The sequence below is a fragment of the Oncorhynchus keta genome, chromosome 19 (genome assembly GCF_023373465.1).
Source record: "Oncorhynchus keta strain PuntledgeMale-10-30-2019 chromosome 19, Oket_V2, whole genome shotgun sequence".
NCBI lineage: Eukaryota > Metazoa > Chordata > Actinopteri > Salmoniformes > Salmonidae > Oncorhynchus > Oncorhynchus keta.
The window spans coordinates 3,659,324-3,673,342 of record NC_068439.1 but is presented as its reverse complement, the minus strand read 5'-3'; the positions used below and the strand labels follow the sequence as shown (position 1 = coordinate 3,673,342).

The 14,019-nt window shown below is 45.2% G+C and overlaps 1 protein-coding gene across 1 annotated transcript in view; it reads left to right on the top strand.

The window, feature by feature from the left end:
• LOC118378371 (CUB and sushi domain-containing protein 1-like) overlaps positions 1-14,019 on the top strand; it is a 926,375-nt gene that overhangs the window by 839,023 nt on the left and 73,333 nt on the right. The window contains 1 exon segment of the mRNA XM_052471760.1: positions 13,293-13,475. Within this exon segment, the coding sequence (XP_052327720.1) occupies positions 13,293-13,475 (183 nt within the window).

Sequence of the window (14,019 nt, the reverse complement as noted above, 5' to 3'; positions counted from 1 at the left end):
CCAGGTCAAATGGCACCCTATTCCCTATAGACCAGGTCAAATGGCACCATATTCCCTATAGACCAGGTCAAATGGCACCCTATTCCCTATAGACCAGGTCAAATGGCACCATATTCCTTATAGACCAGGTCAAAAGGCACCATATTCCCTATAGACCAGGTCAAATAGCACCCTATTCCCTATAGACCAGATCAAATGGCACCATATTCCCTATAGACCAGGTCAAATGGCACCATATTCCTAGACCAGGTCAAATGGCACCATATTCCCTAGACCAGGTCAAATGGCACCATATTCCCTATAGACCAGGTCAAATGGCACCATATTCCCTAGACCAGGTCAAATGGCACCATATTCCCTATAGACCAGGTCAAATGCACCATATTCCCTATAGACCAGGTCAAATGGCACCCTATTCCCTATAGACCAGGTCAAATGCACCATATTCCCTATAGACCAGGTCAAATGGCACCATATTCCTAGACCAGGTCAAATGGCACCATATTCCCTAGACCAGGTCAAATAGCACCCTATTCCCTATAGACCAGGTCAAATGGCACCATATTCCCTATAGACCAGGTCAAATGGCACCATATTCCCTAGACCAGGTCAAATGGCACCCTATTCCCTATAGACCAGGTCAAATGGCACCATATTCCTAGACCAGGTCAAATGGCACCATAATCCTAGACCAGGTCAAATGGCACCATATTCCATAGACCAGGTCAAATGGCACCCTATTCCCTATAGACCAGGTCAAATGGCACCATATTCCCTATAGACCAGGTCAAATGGCACCATATTCCCTATAGACCAGGTCAAATGGCACCCTGTTCCCTATAGACCAGGTCAAATGGCACCCTATTCCCTATAGACCAGGTCAAATGGCACCCTATTCCCTATAGACCAGGTCAAATGGCACCCTATTCCCTATAGACCAGGTCAAATGGCACAATATTCGTAGACCAGGTCAAATAGCACCATATTCCCTATAGACCAGGTCAAATGGCACCATATTCCTAGACCAGGTCAAAATGCACCATATTCCTAGACCAGGTCAAATGGCACCATATTCCCTATAGACCAGGTCAAATGGCACCATATTCCCTATAGACCAGGTCAAATGGCACCTTATTCCCTATAGACCAGGTCAAATAGCACCATATTCCCTATAGACCAGGTCAAATAGCACCATATTCCCTATAGACCAGGTCAAATGGCACCCTATTCCATATAGACCAGGTCAAATGGCACCATATTCCCTATAGACCAGGTCAAATAGCACCATATTCCCTATAGACCAGGTCAAATGGCACCCTATTCCCTATAGACCAGGTCAAATAGCACCATATTCCCTATAGACCAGGTCAAATGGCACCATATTCCTAGACCAGGTCAAATGGCTCCATATTCCCTATAGACCAGGTCAAATAGCACCATATTCCCTATAGACCAGGTCAAATAGCACCATATTCCCTATAGACCAGGTCAAATAGCACCATATTCCCTATAGACCAGGTCAAATGGCACCCTATTCCCTATAGACCTTGTCAAATGGCACCCTATTCCCTATAGACCAGGTCAAATGGCACCATATTCCCTATAGACCAGGTCAAATGGCACCTTATTCCCTATAGACCAGGTCAAATGGCACCTTATTCCCTATAGACCAGGTCAAATAGCACCATATTCCCTATAGACCAGGTCAAATAGCACCATATTCCCTATAGACCAGGTCAAATGGCACCATATTCCCTATAGACCAGGTCAAATGGCACCATATTCCATATAGACCAGGTCAAATGGCACCCTATTCCCTATAGACCAGGTCAAATGGCACCATATTCCTAGACCAGGTCAAATGGCACCCTATTCCCTATAGACCAGGTCTAATGGCACCATATTCCCTATAGACCAGGTCAAATGGCACCCTATTTCCTATAGACCAGGTCAAATGGCACCCTATTCCCTATAGACCAGGTCAAATGGCACCATATTCCTTATAGACCAGGTCAAAAGGCACCATATTCCCTATAGACCAGGTCAAATGGCACCATGTTCCCTATAGACCAGGTCAAATGGCACCCTATTCCCGATAGACCAGGTCAAATGGCACCATATTCCTAGACCAGGTCAAATGGCACCATATTCCCTATAGACCAGGTCAAATGGCACCATATTCCTAGACCAGGTCAAATGGCACCCTATTCCCTATAGACCAGGTCAAATGGCACCATATTCCTAGACCAGGTCAAATGGCACCATATTCCTAGACCAGGTCAAATGGCACCATATTCCCTAGACCAGGTCAAATGGCACCCTATTCCCTATAGACCAGGTCAAATGGCACCATATTCCCTATAGACCAGGTCAAATAGCACCATATTCCCTATAGACCAGGTCAAATAGCACCATATTCCCTATAGACCAGGTCAAATGGCACCCTATTCCATATAGACCAGGTCAAATGGCACCATATTCCCTATAGACCAGGTCAAATAGCACCATATTCCCTATAGACCTTGTCAAATGGCACCCTATTCCCTATAGACCAGGTCAAATGGCACCATATTCCTAGACCAGGTCAAATGGCACCATATTCCCTATAGACCAGGTCAAATAGCACCATACTCCCTATAGACCAGGTCAAATAGCACCATACTCCCTATAGACCAGGTCAAATAGCACCATATTCCCTATAGACCAGGTCAAATGGCACCCTATTCCCTATAGACCTTGTCAAATGGCACCCTATTCCCTATAGACCTTGTCAAATGGCACCCTATTCCCTATAGACCAGGTCAAATGGCACCATATTCCCTATAGACCAGGTCAAATGGCACCTTATTCCCTATAGACCAGGTCAAATAGCACCATATTCCCTATAGACCAGGTCAAATAGCACCATATTCCCTATAGACCAGGTCAAATGGCACCATATTCCCTATAGACCAGGTCAAATGGCACCATATTCCATATAGACCAGGTCAAATAGCACCCTATTCCCTATAGACCAGATCAAATGGCACCATATTCCTATAGACCAGGTCAAATGGCACCATATTCCCTATAGACCAGGTCAAATGGCACCCTATTCCCTATAGACCAGGTCAAATGGCACCCTGTTCCCTATAGACCAGGTCAAATGGCACCCTATTCCCTATAGACCAGGTCAAATGGCACCCTATTCCCTATAGACCAGGTCAAATGGCACCCTATTCCCTATAGACCAGGTCAAATGGCACAATATTCGTAGACCAGGTCAAATAGCACCATATTCCCTATAGACCAGGTCAAATGGCACCATATTCCTAGACCAGGTCAAAATGCACCATATTCCTAGACCAGGTCAAATGGCACCATATTCCCTATAGACCAGGTCAAATGGCACCATATTCCCTATAGACCAGGTCAAATGGCACCCTATTCCCTATAGACCAGGTCAAATGGCACCCTATTCCCTATAGACCAGGTCAAATGGCACAATATTCGTAGACCAGGTCAAATAGCACCATATTCCCTATAGACCAGGTCAAATGGCACCATATTCCTAGACCAGGTCAAAATGCACCATATTCCTACACCAGGTCAAATGGCACCATATTCCCTATAGACCAGGTCAAATGGCACCATATTCCCTATAGACCAGGTCAAATGGCACCTTATTCCCTATAGACCAGGTCAAATAGCACCATATTCCCTATAGACCAGGTCAAATAGCACCATATTCCATATAGACCAGGTCAAATGGCACCCTATTCCATATAGACCAGGTCAAATGGCACCATATTCCCTATAGACCAGGTCAAATAGCACCATATTCCCTATAGACCAGGTCAAATGGCACCCTATTCCCTATAGACCAGGTCAAATAGCACCATATTCCCTATAGACCAGGTCAAATGGCACCATATTCCTAGACCAGGTCAAATGGCACCATATTCCCTATAGACCAGGTCAAATAGCACCATATTCCCTATAGACCAGGTCAAATAGCACCATATTCCCTATAGACCAGGTCAAATAGCACCATATTCCCTATAGACCAGGTCAAATGGCACCCTATTCCCTATAGACCTTGTCAAATGGCACCATATTCCGTATAGACCTTGTCAAATGGCACCCTATTCCCTATAGACCAGGTCAAATGGCACCATATTCCCTATAGACCAGGTCAAATGGCACCTTATTCCCTATAGACCAGGTCAAATGGCACCATATTCCCTATAGACCAGGTCAAATAGCACCATATTCCCTATAGACCAGGTCAAATAGCACCATATTCCCTATAGACCAGGTCAAATGGCACCATATTCCCTATAGACCAGGTCAAATGGCACCATATTCCATATAGACCAGGTCAAATGGCACCCTATTCCCTATAGACCAGGTCAAATGGCACCATATTCCTAGACCAGGTCAAATGGCACCCTATTCCCTATAGACCAGGTCAAATGGCACCATATTCCCTATAGACCAGGTCAAATGGCACCCTATTTCCTATAGACCAGGTCAAATGGCACCCTATTCCCTATAGACCAGGTCAAATGGCACCATATTCCTTATAGACCAGGTCAAAAGGCACCATATTCCCTATAGACCAGGTCAAATGGCACCATGTTCCCTATAGACCAGGTCAAATGGCACCCTATTCCCGATAGACCAGGTCAAATGGCACCATATTCCTAGACCAGGTCAAATGGCACCATATTCCCTATAGACCAGGTCAAATGGCACCATATTCCTAGACCAGGTCAAATGGCACCCTATTCCCTATAGACCAGGTCAAATGGCACCATATTCCTAGACCAGGTCAAATGGCACCATATTCCTAGACCAGGTCAAATGGCACCATATTCCCTAGACCAGGTCAAATGGCACCCTATTCCCTATAGACCAGGTCAAATGGCACCATATTCCCTATAGACCAGGTCAAATAGCACCATATTCCCTATAGACCAGGTCAAATAGCACCATATTCCCTATAGACCAGGTCAAATGGCACCCTATTCCATATAGACCAGGTCAAATGGCACCATATTCCCTATAGACCAGGTCCAATAGCACCATATTCCCTATAGACCAGGTCAAATGGCACCCTATTCCCTATAGACCAGGTCAAATAGCACCATATTCCCTATAGACCAGGTCAAATGGCACCATATTCCTAGACCAGGTCAAATGGCACCATATTCCCTATAGACCAGGTCAAATAGCACCATACTCCCTATAGACCAGGTCAAATAGCACCATATTCCCTATAGACCAGGTCAAATGGCACCCTATTCCCTATAGACCTTGTCAAATGGCACCATATTCCCTAGACCAGGTCAAATGGCACCCTATTCCCTATAGACCAGGTCAAATGGCACCATATTCCCTATAGACCAGGTCAAATAGCACCATATTCCCTATAGACCAGGTCAAATAGCACCATATTCCCTATAGACCAGGTCAAATAGCACCATATTCCCTATAGACCAGGTCAAATGGCACCATATTCCCTATAGACCAGGTCAAATGGCACCATATTCCATATAGACCAGGTCAAATGGCACCATATTCCTAGACCAGGTCAAATGGCACCCTATTCCCTATAGACCAGGTCAAATGGCACCATATTCCCTATAGACCAGGTCAAATGGCACCCTATTTCCTATAGACCAGGTCAAATGGCACCCTATTCCCTATAGACCAGGTCAAATGGCACCATATTCCTTATAGACCAGGTCAAAAGGCACCATATTCCCTATAGACCAGGTCAAATGGCACCATGTTCCCTATAGACCAGGTCAAATGGCACCAGGTAGACCAGGTCAAATGGCACCATATTCCTAGACCAGGTCAAATGGCACCATATTCCCTATAGACCAGGTCAAATGGCACCATATTCCTAGACCAGGTCAAATGGCACCATATTCCCTATAGACCAGGTCAAATGGCACCATATTCCTAGACCAGGTCAAATGGCACCATATTCCTAGACCAGGTCAAATGGCACCATATTCCCTAGACCAGGTCAAATGGCACCATATTCCCTATAGACCAGGTCAAATGGCACCATATTCCCTATAGACCAGGTCAAATGGCACCATATTCCCTATAGACCAGGTCAAATGGCACCATATTCCCTATAGACCAGGTCAAATGGCACCATATTCCATATAGACCAGGTCAAATGGCACCATATTCCCTATAGACCAGGTCAAATAGCACCATATTCCCTATAGACCAGGTCAAATGGCACCATATTCCTAGACCAGGTCAAATGGCACCCTATTCCCTATAGACCAGGTCAAATGGCACCATATTCCCTAGGCACCATATTCCTATAGACCAGGTCAAATGGCACCATATTCCCTATAGACCAGGTCAAATGGCACCATATTCCCTATAGACCAGGTCAAATGGCACCATATAGACCAGGTCAAATGGCACCATATTCCCTATAGACCAGGTCAAATAGCACCATATTCCCTATAGACCAGGTCAAATGGCACCCTATTCCATATAGACCAGGTCAAATGGCACCATATTCCCTATAGACCAGGTCAAATAGCACCATATTCCCTATAGACCAGGTCAAATGGCACCCTATTCCCTATAGACCAGGTCAAATAGCACCATATTCCCTATAGACCAGGTCAAATGGCACCATATTCCCTAGACCAGGTCAAATGGCACCATATTCCCTATAGACCAGGTCAAATAGCACCATACTCCCTATAGACCAGGTCAAATAGCACCATATTCCCTATAGACCAGGTCAAATGGCACCCTATTCCCTATAGACCTTGTCAAATGGCACCATATTCCCTAGACCAGGTCAAATGGCACCCTATTCCCTATAGACCAGGTCAAATGGCACCATATTCCCTATAGACCAGGTCAAATAGCACCATATTCCCTATAGACCAGGTCAAATAGCACCATATTCCCTATAGACCAGGTCAAATGGCACCATATTCCCTATAGACCAGGTCAAATGGCACCATATTCCCTATAGACCAGGTCAAATGGCACCATATTCCATATAGACCAGGTCAAATGGCACCATATTCCTAGACCAGGTCAAATGGCACCATATTCCCTATAGACCAGGTCAAATGGCACCATATTCCCTATAGACCAGGTCAAATGGCACCCTATTTCCTATAGACCAGGTCAAATGGCACCCTATTCCCTATAGACAAGGTCAAATGGCACCATATTCCTTATAGACCAGGTCAAAAGGCACCATATTCCCTATAGACCAGGTCAAATAGCACCCTATTCCCTATAGACCAGGTCAAATGGCACCATATTCCCTATAGACCAGGTCAAATGGCACCCTATTCCCGATAGACCAGGTCAAATGGCACCATATTCCTAGACCAGGTCAAATGGCACCATATTATAATAATATAATAATAATATATGCCATTTAGCAGACGCTTTATCCAAAGCGACTTACAGTCATGTGTGCATACATTCTACGTATGGGTGGTCCCGGGATCGAACCCACTACCCTGGCGTTACAAGCGCCATGCTCTACCAACTGAGCTACAGAAGGACCATATATTCCCTATAGACCAGGTCAAATGGCACCATATTCCTAGACCAGGTCAAATGACACCCTATTCCCTATAGACCAGGTCAAATGGCACCATATTCCTAGACCAGGTCAAATGGCACCATATTCCTAGACCAGGTCAAATGGCACCATATTCCCTAGACCAGGTCAAATGGCACCCTATTCCCTAGACCAGGTCAAATGGCACCATATTCCTTATAGACCAGGTCAAATGGCACCATATTCCCTATAGACCAGGTCAAATAGCACCATATTCCCTATAGACCAGGTCAAATGGCACCCTATTCCCTATAGACCAGGTCAAATGGCACCATATTCCCTATAGACCAGGTTAAATGGCACCCTATTCCCTAGACCAGGTCAAATGTCACCATATTCCTTATAGACCAGGTCAAATGGCACCATATTCCCTATAGACCAGGTCAAATGGCACCCTATTCCCTATAGACCAGGTCAAATGGCACCCTATTCCCTATAGACCAGGTTAAATGGCACCCTATTCCTTAGACCAGGTCAAATGGCACCCTATTCCCTATAGACCAGGTCAAATGGCACCCTATTCCCTAGACCAGGTCAAATGGCACCCTATTCCCTATAGACCAGGTCAAATGGCACCATATTCCCTATAGACCAGGTCAAATGGCACCTATTCCTAGCACCCTATTCCCTAGACCAGGTCAAATGGCACCCTATTCCCTATAGACCAGGTCAAATGGCACCCTATTCCCTATAGACCAGGTCAAATGGCACCCTATTCCCTATAGACCAGGTCAAATAGCACCATATTCCCTATAGACCAGTTCAAATGTCACCATATTCCTAGACCAGGTCAAATGGCACCATATTCCCTATAGACCAGGTCAAATAGCACCATATTCCCTATAGACCAGGTCAAATGGCACTAAATTCCTTATAGACCAGGTCAAATGGCACCATATTCCTATAGACCAGGTCAAAAGGCACCATATTCCCTATAGACCAGGTCAAATGGCACCATGTTCCCTATAGACCAGGTCAAATGGCACCCTATTCCCGATAGACCAGGTCAAATGGCACCATATTCCTAGACCAGGTCAAATGGCACCATATTCCCTAACGACCAGGTCAAATGGCACCATATTCCTAGACCAGGTCAAATGGCACCCTATTCCCTATAGACCTTGTCAAATGGCACCCTATTCCCTATAGACCTTGTCAAATGGCACCCTATTCCCTATAGACCAGGTCAAATGGCACCATATTCCCTATAGACCAGGTCAAATGGCACCTTATTCCCTATAGACCAGGTCAAATAGCACCATATTCCCTATAGACCAGGTCAAATAGCACCATATTCCCTATAGACCAGGTCAAATGGCACCATATTCCCTATAGACCAGGTCAAATGGCACCATATTCCATATAGACCAGGTCAAATGGCACCATATTCCTAGACCAGGTCAAATGGCACCCTATTCCCTATAGACCAGGTCAAATGGCACCATATTCCCTATAGACCAGGTCAAATGGCACCCTATTTCCTATAGACCAGGTCAAATGGCACCCTATTCCCTATAGACCAGGTCAAATGGCACCATATTCCCTATAGACCAGGTCAAAAGGCACCATATTCCCTATAGACCAGGTCAAATAGCACCCTATTCCCTATAGACCAGGTCAAATGGCACCATATTCCCTATAGACCAGGTCAAATGGCACCCTATTCCCGATAGACCAGGTCAAATGGCACCATATTCCTAGACCAGGTCAAATGGCACCATATTCCCTATAGACCAGGTCAAATGGCACCATATTCCTAGACCAGGTCAAATGACACCCTATTCCCTATAGACCAGGTCAAATGGCACCATATTCCTAGACCAGGTCAAATGGCACCATATTCCTAGACCAGGTCAAATGGCACCATATTCCCTAGACCAGGTCAAATGGCACCCTATTCCTAGACCAGGTCAAATGGCACCATATTCCCTATAGACCAGGTCAAATGGCACCATATTCCCCTATAGACCAGGTCAAATGGCACCATAGTCCTTATAGACCAGGTCAAATGGCACCATATTCCCTATAGACCAGGTCAAATGGCACCCTATTCCCTAGACCAGGTTAAATGGCACCCTATTCCTTAGACCAGGTCAAATGGCACCCTATTCCCTATAGACCAGGTCAAATGGCACCCTATTCCCTAGACCAGGTCAAATGGCACCCTATTCCCTATAGACCAGGTCAAATGGCACCATATTCCCTATAGACCAGGTCAAATAGCACCCTATTCCCTAGACCAGGTCAAATGGCACCCTATTCCCTATAGACCAGGTCAAATGGCACCCTATTCCCTATAGACCAGGTCAAATGGCACCCTATTCCCTATAGACCAGGTTAAATGGCACCATATTCCCTATAGACCAGGTCAAATGGCACCATATTCCCTATAGACCAGGTCAAATGGCACCCTATTCCCTAGACCAGGTCAAATGGCACCCTATTCCCTATAGACCAGGTCAAATGGCACCCTATTCCCTATAGACCAGGTCAAATAGCACCATATTCCCTATAGACCAGGTCAAATGGCACCATATTCCTAGACCAGGTCAAATGGCACCACATTCATAGACCAGGTCAAATAGCACCATATTCCCTATAGACCAGGTCAAATAGCACCATATTCCCTATAGACCAGGTCAAATGGCACCCTATTCCCTATAGACCAGGTCAAATGGCACCATATTCCCTATAGACCAGGTCAAATGGCACCCTATTCCCTATAGACCAGGTCAAATAGCACCATATTCCCTATAGACCAGGTCATATAGCACCATATTCCCTATAGACCAGGTCAAATGGCACCATATTCCCTATAGACCAGGTCAAATGGCACCATATTCCATATAGACCAGGTCAAATGGCACCCTATTCCCTATAGACCAGGTCAAATGGCACCATATTCCTAGACCAGGTCAAATGGCACCCTATTCCCTATAGACCAGGTCAAATGGCACCATATTCCCTATAGACCAGGTCAAATGGCACCATATTTCCTATAGACCAGGTCAAATGGCACCCTATTCCCTATAGACCAGGTCAAATGGCACCATATTCCTTATAGACCAGGTCAAAAGGCACCATATTCCCTATAAACCAGGTCAAAAGGCACCATATTCCTTATAGACCAGGTCAAAAGGCACCATATTCCCTATAGACCAGGTCAAATGGCACCATATTCCCTATAGACCAGGTCAAATAGCACCCTATTCCCTATAGACCAGGTCAAATGGCACCATATTCCCTATAGACCAGGTCAAATGGCACCCTATTCCCGATAGACCAGGTCAAATTGCACCATATTCCTAGACCAGGTCAAATGGCACCATATTCCCTATAGACCAGGTCAAATGGCACCATATTCCCTATAGACCAGGTCAAATGGCACCCTATTCCCGATAGACCAGGTCAAATGGCACCATACTCCTAGACCAGGTCATATAGCACCATATTCCCTATAGACCAGGTCAAATGGCACCATATTCCCTATAGACCAGGTCAAATGGCACCATATTCCATATAGACCAGGTCAAATGGCACCCTATTCCCTATAGACCAGGTCAAATGGCACCATATTCCTAGACCAGGTCAAATGGCACCCTATTCCCTATAGACCAGGTCAAATGGCACCATATTCCCTATAGACCAGGTCAAATGGCACCATATTTCCTATAGACCAGGTCAAATGGCACCCTATTCCCTATAGACCAGGTCAAATGGCACCATATTCCTTATAGACCAGGTCAAAAGGCACCATATTCCCTATAGACCAGGTCAAATGGCACCCTATTCCCTATAGACCAGGTCAAATAGCACCATATTCCCTGTAGACCAGGTCAAATAGCTCCCTATTCCCTAGACCAGGTCAAATCGCACCCTATTCCCTATAGACCAGGTCAAATAGCACCATATTCCCTATAGACCAGGTCAAATAGCACCATATTCCCTATAGACCAGGTCAAATGGCACCCTATTCCCTATAGACCAGGTCAAATGGCACCCTATTCCCTATAGACCAGGTCAAGGAGCACTGTGCAAGCGATAATATTGAAATGGAAGGAGTATCAGACCACTGCAAATCTACCAAGATCTGGCCGTCCCTCTAAACTTTCAGCTCATACAATGAGAAGATTGATCAGAGATGCAGCCAAGAGGCCCATGATCACTCTGGATGAACTGCAGAGATCTACAGCTGAAGTGGGAGACTCTGTCCATAGGACAACAATCAGTCGTATATTGCACAAATCTGGCCTTTATGGAAGAGTGGCAAGAAGAAAGCCATTTCTTAAAGATATCCATAAAAAGTGTCGTTTAAAGTTTGCCACAAGCCACCTGGGAGACACACCAAACATGTGGAAGAAGGTGCTCTGGTCAGATGAAACCAAAATTGAACTTTTTGGCAACAATGCAAAACGATAAGTTTGGCGTAAAAGCAACACAGCTCATCACCCTGAACACATCATCCCCACTGTCAAACATGGTGGTGGCAGCATCATGGTTTGGGCCTGCTTTTCTTCAGCAGGGACAGGGAAGATGGTTAAAATTGATGGGAAGATGGATGGAGCCAAATACAGGACCATTCTGGAAGAAAACCTGATGGAGTCTGCAAAAGACCTGAGACTGGGACGGAGATTTGTCTTCCAACAAGACAATGATCCAAAACATAAAGCAAAATCTACATTGGAATGGTTAAAAAATAAACATATCCAGGGGTTAGAATGGCCAAGTCAAAGTCCAGACCTGAATCCAATTGAGAATCTGTGGAAAGAACTGAAAACTGCTGTTCACAAATGCTCTCCATCCAACCTCACTGAGCTCGAGCTGTTTTGCAAGGAGGAATGGGAAAAAATGTCAGTCTCTCGATGTGCAAAACTGATAGAGACATACCCCAAGCGACTTACAGCTGTAATCGCAGCAAAAGGTGGCGCTACAAAGTATTAACTTAAGGGGGATGAATAATTTTTGATTTGTTAAAAAAGTTTGAAATATCCTTCATGATTGTGTCCCACTTGTTGTTGATTCTTCACAAAAAAATACAGTTTTATATCTTTACGTTTGAAGCCTGAAAAGTTCAAGGGGGCCGAATAATTTCGCAAGGCACTGTATAACCAAATGGCGTTATGAGACTCTTCCGGGCGCTATATTTACATTTACATTTAAGTCATTTAGCAGACGCTCTTATCCAGAGCGACTTACTTTATTTTATGACCTTTTTTCAAGACGATTATGTTTAATCTTCTTTAAAAGCAATTTCTATATTTATTTATAGATATATTTAATAATAATAATAAATAATAATATATGCCATTTAGCTGACGCTTTTATCCAAAGCGACTTACAGTCATGTGTGCATACATTCTACGTATGGGTGGTCCCGGGGATCGAACCCACTACCCTGGCGTTACAAGCTCCATGCTCTACCAACTGAGCTACAGATTATATATATATATATATTTATTGTGGTGACAGTAACCGACAGGCTGGATCGAATCCCTGAGCTGACAAGGTCAAACTATCTTTCTGCCCCTGAACAAAGCAGTTAACCCTTCAAGAATGTGTTCTTAATGTTCTTAATGTTCTTAACTGACTTCCTTAGTTAAATAAAGGTTTAATTAAAAGATATATATATATATATATATATATGTGTGTGTTATCTCTCTTTCCGCCCCTCCTTCTCCAGGAGAGTCGTCTGGTCTGTGTGGGGATCCAGGTATCCCAGGCCACGGTATCAGACTCGGAGAAGACTTCTCAGTGGGCAGTGTGGTGGGGTTCAGCTGTGAACAGGGATATGTCCTACGAGGTTCCTCAGAGAGAACATGCCAACCTAACAGCACCTGGGTGGGCACACAGCCAGAGTGCCATGGTAAGATGCAGGACACACACATATTTACAAGCAGAACATAAACGATAACTTACACGATCTGAACTAGAACACAACACACACACACACACACACACACACACATATTCTGAACATAAACACACACACACACACACACACACACACACACACACACACACACACACACACACACACACACTGAAGAAGAAGAATAACACACACAGCGCTAAACCACAGTTTCTCTCAACCATATGCCTGACTGACTGCCTGACTGACTGCCTGCCTGACTGACTGACTGACTGCCTGACTGCCTGCCTGCTGCCTGACTGCCTGACTGCCTGACTGCCTGACTGCCTGACTGCCTGACTGCCTGACTGCCTGCCTGCCTGACTGCCTGCCTGACTGACTGACTGCCTGACTGCCTCTCTGCCGATCTGCCTGTCTCTCTGCCTGTCTCTCTGTCTGTCTGCCTGCCGGTCTCTCTGCCTGTCTCTCTGTCTGTCTTCCTGTCTCTCTGCCTGTCTCTCTGTCTGTCTGCCTGTCTCTCTGTCTGTCTGCCTGCCTG